This window comes from Capsicum annuum, chromosome 12, assembly GCF_002878395.1.
Source record: "Capsicum annuum cultivar UCD-10X-F1 chromosome 12, UCD10Xv1.1, whole genome shotgun sequence".
NCBI classification, from domain to species: domain Eukaryota; kingdom Viridiplantae; phylum Streptophyta; class Magnoliopsida; order Solanales; family Solanaceae; genus Capsicum; species Capsicum annuum.
In genome coordinates this window covers 231,282,935-231,291,690 of record NC_061122.1, presented here as the reverse complement: position 1 = coordinate 231,291,690, position 8,756 = coordinate 231,282,935, and the positions used below count along the sequence as shown (strand labels likewise).

At 35.3% G+C, this 8,756-nt stretch overlaps 1 protein-coding gene across 2 annotated transcripts; it reads right to left on the bottom strand.

Annotated features, from left to right (window-relative positions):
- Positions 1 to 2,507: 2,507 nt before the first annotated feature.
- LOC107850369 (epoxide hydrolase A) lies at positions 2,508 to 8,756 on the bottom strand. 2 transcript variants are annotated; one of them, XM_016694852.2, is made up of 5 exons: positions 8,654 to 8,756; positions 8,134 to 8,332; positions 5,859 to 6,136; positions 4,021 to 4,241; positions 2,508 to 2,933 (listed from the first exon to the last, which is right to left on the bottom strand). In XM_016694852.2, exons 1-5 carry the CDS (start codon positions 8,657 to 8,659, stop codon positions 2,678 to 2,680), a joined length of 960 nt encoding a protein of 319 aa, XP_016550338.1. In that variant the 5' UTR covers positions 8,660 to 8,756; the 3' UTR covers positions 2,508 to 2,677. The 2 variants fall into 2 exon arrangements, with proteins under 2 accessions (XP_016550338.1, XP_016550335.1); XM_016694849.2 differs by lacking the exon at positions 8,654 to 8,756 and having other exon boundaries at positions 8,134 to 8,537.

Here is an 8,756-nt window from a genome sequence, read left to right as displayed (position 1 = left end):
TCCGTTTATTAATCTAAAAAAAATTTCATCCGTTTATTAATTCAATCTAAAACTCCAGTTTTCATTCCTATGAAAGTCCTTCAATTTTGTAATCTTAATTATATATATCATATGAGTTATTGCAACTAAGAAAATGTACTAAATATCGAAAATAGATATTTTAAAAATAATGACAAAACAAACACTAAAGAAAATAAATGTAGTTATATTGGTTATCGAGTTTTAGTCACTAACGATTTGATTTTCGATTTAACCGATAAAAAAATATTCATAAAATAGAAAAAGTAGTCATGAAAAAAAATCGAATCTTAGTTGCAATCAAAATTCTACTTATATATATATATAAGGTGTAAAATAATAATTTAGTATAATCTTATTGGGTTATCGGTTTACCCAATAACTTAATAAAAAAAATCGAAATCGAATCAATAATCCAATAATATTTTTTTACAAAATCATTAGTAAATCTTAACCCAATAACGATAAATCAATAACATTTTTATCGGTTCTATTTTTGTACACCCCTAACTTAAACTGTAATTTCTTACTCCATTAATTATAATAAGAAACGTATTTGTGCATGTGAGTCTCCTCAAAATCCTAATCGAAACATAATCGGAAACTACTATGAAACACTAACCGAAAAAAAATAATTTCATGTTTTGAACACACAAAAAAAATATAAATTTTTAGATAATAACTTACTCGATTGACGAAAATTATACCATTCACTATTTTGGAGTAGAGAAAAATTGAAAAATATAATTTTTTTTAGAAAGAAATCGGAAAATTAAGGGTAGAAATGGGTTATTTTTTAATATAGGATAAATATAAGGGAAGTGAATGGTATTTATCCATGTAGACAGCCACATCAATATTTTTATCCACGTGAACACGCGTGTATTACATGCCGTGGACTGTGGGGTGGCGCGACATACTAAAAGAACAAGTTCGCGCGGGGGTACTTAGGACTAGTCAAAGTTCAGATGTATCATGAATAAAACGTGACAAGTTCAGCGAGTAATTGATACTTCTCTCAGTTAATAATGTAGGAATTAATAATATAGGGATTGTTGTGCTTGAATTATTTTTTATCAGGTGTTTGATTTATTGTATTAAAAATTAAATATATCATATATTGAGTTTAATTTAAAATGCTACCAAAAGATCTCCTTTACAGTTATACCTTTGAATTTTTGTGAGATTTTTTATTTCATTAAATTAGTCAAGTTAAAAACTAAAATATGAATAAAAATGTGTTACTGATTTTCAAGTGTAATGTGTCGTTATCGAAATCCTTGACAACACAATGTATACCCTCCTTATTCAATTGATATTGGATTTTATTTAGCAATGAACAACTCGCTCTAAATAATAAAATGTGTAAACTAATTTATTTAAATAAATTTATTCGTACAAATATAAAAAATAAAATCAAGAAAATAAAAAAAAATGCTTAAAAAATTTTGAGGAATATGTTTGTCTTTACACATATTAGTCTCATGGTATTAAAATTCATGAATTACTAATACCACCAAATGGGATTCATTAGTTATACATCCTATAATACCATGTAGGATGTATAATATACCCTACAAACATAGTGCTAAATAATACGACACTTAATACATGGACTATTTGTAATAATATACCCTACCAAACGCTCCCTTAGAGTCCAATATTTAAGCAGGGTCTATCGAAAACAGTCACTAGGTAGAGATACGTACTGCATACACTTTATTCTCTCTAGACCCTACTTTGATAGGAATACACTGAATATATTGTTGTAACGAGAATCCTATGTAGTCGCTTGGAGAGCTCATTTCGTTCGTCCCCCCTTTCGTTCTGACAGTACATAACCTCTCATGTCACAATCATTCCTCTTAAGCAAGGGCATTCCTAACCTTCTCTCCCTTCTTGTCTGAGTATATATTCTAGTCTAGCTGGAACTTGAAGAGAGAGTGGATGTCGCATATCAGCTGTCTTGCTCTTGATGTCGCTGAGACCAAATTTATTACGATATATTTTAATTTCACGGGGGTTCTATTACTTCTGAACTAAATTTTAGTGTATTTTTATCAATCTCTTTAGTTGACGTGGCACCTTTGACATGAGCCTTATTTTATGTAATAAAGGTGCCACATCAACACAAAAGAATGACAAAAATATGCTAAAATTGAGTTTACTGGTTTGATGTCGCAACTCCAACAAACAAATATACACTTGAAACATATTACTGGCAATTTGATAATTATGGTGCTCGCGTCAGTTTGCGCACACCTTGACTAAACCCACAGGTTACCTGCCACATCGAACCAGCACATGCATGTTTGCCTACAAAGAGACTAATGAAAACATTAGACGACAATCTAATGTTTTATTTGTACTTTTCGGAATCATATGAGCAAGTATTAAGTTTGAATCTGACGTTATATGGATGAATAATTTTCTCAGGACTAGATTTGCAAGGTTTTTAGATTTAGGGTACAAATTTCAAATCAAAGCATAAAAAAGGGTACATATGTATAAACCAACATTGTTCGAAAATCATTTATTCAATAACATGAAAAGTTATTACATATATAAAGAAGTGGTGGTCGAGCTGCTGAAGCAGGCAACACTCGGTCGACATGTCTGCTTATAAATCAAACTTCAAAGGGGCTAAACTTTAAAACATTTAAGTAGAACAAAAGCCCATGAAGAAATCATGAATTAGTTTGTTAATTTCATTGGACTTTTCTTGTTGCAGAAAATGGCCAACATTTTCCAATATAACCACTTTTTCTAATAAAGGCACATCTTTTTTCATTCCACCATTGTTTATATAATCTTTTACTCCAGGGGCATTGTATGTTAAGTCCAAATCTCCCACAATGAACCTTACTGGTACTTTCACTTTTGCACCGGTCCATGCTGCTGTCAATTCCCAATTTCTGCATTTCAAAGTCGGCGTAACATTGTTAGTTAAAGACAAGAGGAAGTTGCTCGGATGGTAAGCAGAAACTCAAGTCAGTTCGATTCACCAAGGGAGCGAAAAGGTGAGGGCTACTAGAGAGGGGTAAAAAGAAAATAATGAAAGACAATTTGTTATATATTCAGGAGTAAAGCATCTAGCACTCCTGAACTATGATCGAATTTGTTACAATACATTTTTACTTCTCGGGGGGTCCTATTACCCCCCAGCTAAATTTTAACGTATTTTTGTCATTCTTTTTAACTGATGTGACACCTTTTATCAGCTTTTTTTAGCTGACGTGAGCTCTATTTTATATAATAAAAGTGTCACGTCAGCACAAAAGAGTGACAAAAATATGCTAAAATTGAGTTCAGGGGTGATAGAACTCTTGTAAAATTAGAGTGTGTATCGTAGCAACTTTAGTCATAGTTCGGGGTACTGGATGCTTATTTCTATATTCAGACATTTAAATAGCTCAAGAAACTGATCAAATGCTAAGGGATAGTGTATTCGAACACTTGCTCGAGGCATTTTCTCTATCCCTTCTTACCCTGGAAAAGCAAGGACACGGACACCTTACGTTCTTGAACAAATAACCATCTTTCATCTAACCTAGTCACCTTCGCCCCTCGGTACCAACAAGAGGTAGTACAAGAATATTAACCTGTTCTCCATCGTCCATCAACTTCACTCTCTCCATTTTCCCTTGCGTTTTTGCAAGAGTTTGTTTCCACAGTTCAATTCCCGTGACCTCCTACTACTCATGTAAACACAAACTTTACCAGTTACGTCAAGAATCCCGGCCCCTTCTATATCAGAACATCCAGTAAATGTAACTATTACATTCTCCTACCAAGATAACACTAATTTTCCTACTAAAATGAGAAGTGGAACATATTTTTTAGCCAATCTATGAATTTCCTTCGGTCTACAAACAGTGCGAGTCAGTATGCTAATTCCTCCTCCGCAAATCAGACCTTCCCATGGGGGTTCTGAATGAAGAATTTGAAAAGCAAACGACAAGTCGAAGGCAAAAAGAGTACAAATACAGGACAAAAACTTACAGGTCAAGTGATCTGTAATAGTTCAATCCACCAGTGAAGCCTGTCTTTTCGTATTTGCTAGCATAGTAATCGATATCTTTCTCCGATAGCCACGAAGGAAGAATTACTGGACTATCATCAAAGGGCAAGTACAATGGTCCAGGGTTCCTGTAAGTTAAAAATTTCCCCAACACTCTCTTTGTACCTACTTTTGCAAAATCTTCTTCTATATCTCCTGGCTCCTACAAAAACAAACTATATTAAGCTTATAGATATTGGGATTTAAGTTATACATACTGACAGTGTTGGATTTTTGTTTAAAATAAATTAATTTAAAACTTTTTTAGGAAAAGATGTGTTTAGTGAAAGGTTGCGCCTTTTATGAAAAGAAGTGAAGAGGTATCTTTTAGATAAAGAGGTCTATTAGATGAATGGTTCTGTCCTTTCAGTATTTGATATATATATCCTACCTCTTGAGATTTCAATGTACATTATGGAAGTTTAGAGAAACTTTTCACAGTATTACTTTTCTTACAACATTCCCCCAAAGAGTTATTAAAAGATCAAGTTTTTGATTTCTCGTTTTCCAATAGGATTATCTTCACTATTTGCTTGGTGCAGAAATCTATAGGCTTGTCATATCCACTAAAACTATTTGCGTTAAATCCCCTAGCAATCTCACTGAGGAGAGGGAGCAAATATATTTTTTAGGAAAGCGTTTTGGGCGTATTTCAAGTCTCTAATCTTGTTTTTCAATGTTCATATTATTAATCATTATCTTTGTGTTCTTCTTCATATATTTTTATGTGTTCATGGAACATATTTTCCAACAGACAGTAAAAAGGCATGTACACTCTGGTGCCTCATTGGCCCCTATCTTTTGTGTAGCTAATGATACTGTCACACTGATAAGGTTCAAAATCTGTATGTGTTGCTCGGACTCTACAATAATGTTGTTGCACATATATCAACATTCAAAAAATGCACTACATTTGGTTAACACAATAACAACAACAACATACCCACTGTAATCAGTGACGGAGCCAGACTTTTGGTTAAGAGTGTTCATGTTTTCCCTTGGACAAAGAACTGTTTAAAAAATAAAGAAAATAAAGCATTGTTGCATCTGCCAAGGTTCAAACCCTGGTTGTTGATGCGGAAATGCACACCCTTGACCACTAGACTATGCTTCTCTAGCTTGTCAAGGGTGTGTAACAACATGCATATAACCATAAATATCTATATTTAATCTATATACTCGAGAAAATTTTCCGACGAAGGGTGTTTATCTGACCACCCTTCGTTGGTTGTGGCTCCGCCACTGACTGTAATCCCACAAGTCGGGTGTGCGGAGGTTAATGTGTACACATAGTCTTGCTAGCCTGCCTTTCTTCTCTATGAGAAAAGGAAGTTACAAGCCGAAACTATAAAGCGAAACTACATTTGTAGAACGATAATGTGAAAAATGAGACCGAGCCCCCAAACTGTACTTGCAAGTTTCCCCGCAAAAAGCTCTCCACGCCTACTCTTAGAAAGAACACTATTTTTCTTTAGTTAGGTAGTTCTCCCGACCTCGAATTCCCACGTTCCAGCGTGCATTATGCCAACAGGTCCCACCACCAACTCTAGCTGAGAAGTTGAGTCACCCTTCTTTTTTTTTTTCAGAAATAGAATAGAATAAAGAATGAGATAGTCTATATCCTGTATCGATCATAGGATCACTCTATGAATAGGTCAATTCTCTGTGACCTCCCACTGTTCACGACATCCCTTGCTTCTCGCAAGAACGGCTCCTCGAAACTATATCGAGTGAAGACCACCTAAGATTCGTACAATTTAAAGCATGAAATGAAACGTACCTGGAATCTAACAATATAAAAGTCATCTCCATAAGTAGCCTTGAATGTCTCAACAGGCTTTGCATTTGGATTCCTAGGTGTAAATGGGACACTCATATTAACCAAAGCCTTAACTTTGTCAGGCCTGAATAAACAAAGATACCAAGCAATAATAGCACCCCAATCATGGCCAACAACAAACACTTCATCTTGCTCAGGCGCAATGATATTCACAAGTTCCACCAAGTCACCCACAACTCTTAAAATGTTAAAGTTGCTTGGATCCTCTTTAGGTGCTCCTGTCAAATTATGAGAGACGGATTCAGAATTTAAATTCAATATAACTCGTAATCTTAAGTTACTTGTGTTAAGAGTTTGTGACCCAAATTCCGTTGATCCGGCCCTAAAAAGTTCGCGGTGCGACCCGTGTTTATGATTTTTTTGTGGGGTCGTCTGTGGTGTAGTAGCGTAGGGATCGGTCCGATATACGTTTTTGAGCCTAGAGTTTATTTGTACACACGTATTATATAAGCACAATTTAGTGGGTTGTTTTGGATGGTTTATATATACGTCATTGAGACTTTCGTCTCCTCATTGTATTCCTCTCCATTATAGTCAATTCCTCCGCCTCTACATGTGGTTTTTCCCGTCAAGGATTTCCACGTAAAAAATGCCTACGGTTAAAAACCACCGACATGTCAAGATCCAAATTCGAATTGGTTCCTGGTCCCGCTAAGGCCCTATCTATAGTAAGGGGCCCTTTCTTGCTCGTTAGCGCTCTTTTTTGATTGCAGCTAGGGCCGGGCGGGGCACTCGAAGAAAGGGGGGCACACTGAGCTTCAACATGCGTGGACCTGGAATGACTATGCATAGATCACCTCTATTTGTGTGGTTTTGTGTTTCCCACCATAATTTTGAAAATTCTGTGTGTCTTCTTTGTTTTCTTTTGCTGTGGTATTACTTATTCTGTCCGATCATAACAATTTGAAAAATTGAAAACACGAGTTTATAAAGACACTCTATATAAAAACTACATTAGTTGTTTTATATATAAAAACTACATTAGTTGTTTTATAAATTTGCTAACTACAAGGGTATATATGACTTCAAACTATGACTATCATAATATTAAGATAGAGTAAATCATCTAGTACCTCCCTGAACTATGACCAAATTTGCTACGGAGAGTCGGAGTCAGGATTTCAAGTAAAGGGGTTCAATATTTAAACAAACTAAGTCGAAGGGGGTTCAACACCTACTATAACCACATAAAAAATAATTTTAATCATGTGTAAATAGTATATTTTTTCGGGATGAACCCCCTAAAGAGGGCGGGCTCCACCTCTGTTGCTACGACACACTCCAGCTTCGCGGAGGTCCTATTACCCCCGAGCTAAATTTAGCGTATTTTTGTCAACCTTTTTAGTTGACGTGACACCTTTTGTCAGCCTTTTTTGCCGACGTGGACCTCATTTTATGTAATAAAGGTTCTACATCAGCACAAAAGGATGACAAAAATACGCTAATTGAGTCCGGGGGTAATAGGACCCCTGTGAAGTTGGAGTGTGTCGTAGCAACTTTGACCATAGTTCGGGAAGTACTAGATGCTTATCTTTTCTTTTCCGCAGTATTTGTTACTAACGTTCTTTACCATTCTACATACAACAACAGCAACAACAACATACCCAGTTTAATCACATAAGTGAAGTACGAAAAAGAATAGAATGTATGTAGATCTTATCTGTGGTATCTCCATAACCTCGAAGATCAAGAGCTAGAGCTATATAACCATGTTTATCCATAAAAAAATATTTGCTAACTACAAGGATATAAATGACTTCTAAGTATAACTAAAAGGGTAGCCCGATGCACTAAAGCTCCCGCTATGCGCAGGGTTCGGGGAAGGACACCATGCACCACAAGGGTGTATTGGACGCAACCTTACCTTGCATTTCTGCCAGAGGTTGTTTCCGAGGCTTGGACCAGTGATATTTGTTACTAATGTTTTTCAACATTTTACATGCACATGCACACAACAACAATATACCACGTGTAATTACACAAGTGATGCCCGAAAAAAGGATAGAATATACGCAGATCATACCAATGTTATCTCCATAACCACGAAGATCAAGAGCTAGAGCTCTATAACCGCGTTTATACATGAAAAATATGTGCTAACGACAAGGATATAAATGACTTCAAAGTACATGTACACACACACAAAACAACAACATATACCACGTGGACTCACACAAGTGAGGTCCGAAAAGGATAGCATATACGCAGATCTTACCAGTGGTATCTCCGTAGCCGCGAAGATCAGGAGCCACAGCTCTATAACCATGTTCAGCCATGAATGAAATTTGGTGCCTCCATGAATACCATAATTCTGGGAATCCATGAATGAACAAAACAACAGGACCTTTCCCTTTTTCAACAACATGCATGTTTATCCCATTTACATTTACAAATTTGTGATCAAAACTATATTCCTCCTCCACTTCTAATGAAATTAATTTGTTTGTGTTTTCAATATAATCTTTGCTACTCTTTTGGGCTCCTATTTGTAAACTTATATAGAGGCTAAATAACACGTAAAATGTCACATGCACTTGTACAAATTTGTGATCAAAACTATATTCCTCCATTTCTAATGAAATTAATTTCCTTTGGTGAAATTTGTTTGTGTGTTTAATAATCTTTTGAGCTGCTATTTATACACTTACATAGAGGTTAAATAACACGTGAAATGTCACCATGCACTTGATGTTTACGTCAATATATACAATGAATACGACGTAACGTATATGAACATGCATGTGGTTACCAATTAAATAAAACCTAGTAATAATTTTTGTTCAAACCTATAATTTGTGGTGAAAAATTATTGTATGTAATATGGACAAATAATTCATT

Excerpts from the sequence above, each read along its gene's own strand:
- LOC107850369 (XM_016694849.2), bottom strand. The coding sequence starts at position 8,488 with ATGGAGGAATATAGTTTTGATCACAAATTTGTACAAGTGCATGTGACA. Across the intron at positions 4,242-5,858 it reads TTTATATTGTTAGATTCCAG|GAGCCAGGAGATATAGAAGA; the intron begins GTACGTTTCATT and ends TTGTTTTTGTAG. Across the intron at positions 2,934-4,020 it reads TATTACAGATCACTTGACCT|AAATTGGGAATTGACAGCAG; the intron begins GTAAGTTTTTGT and ends TTTGAAATGCAG.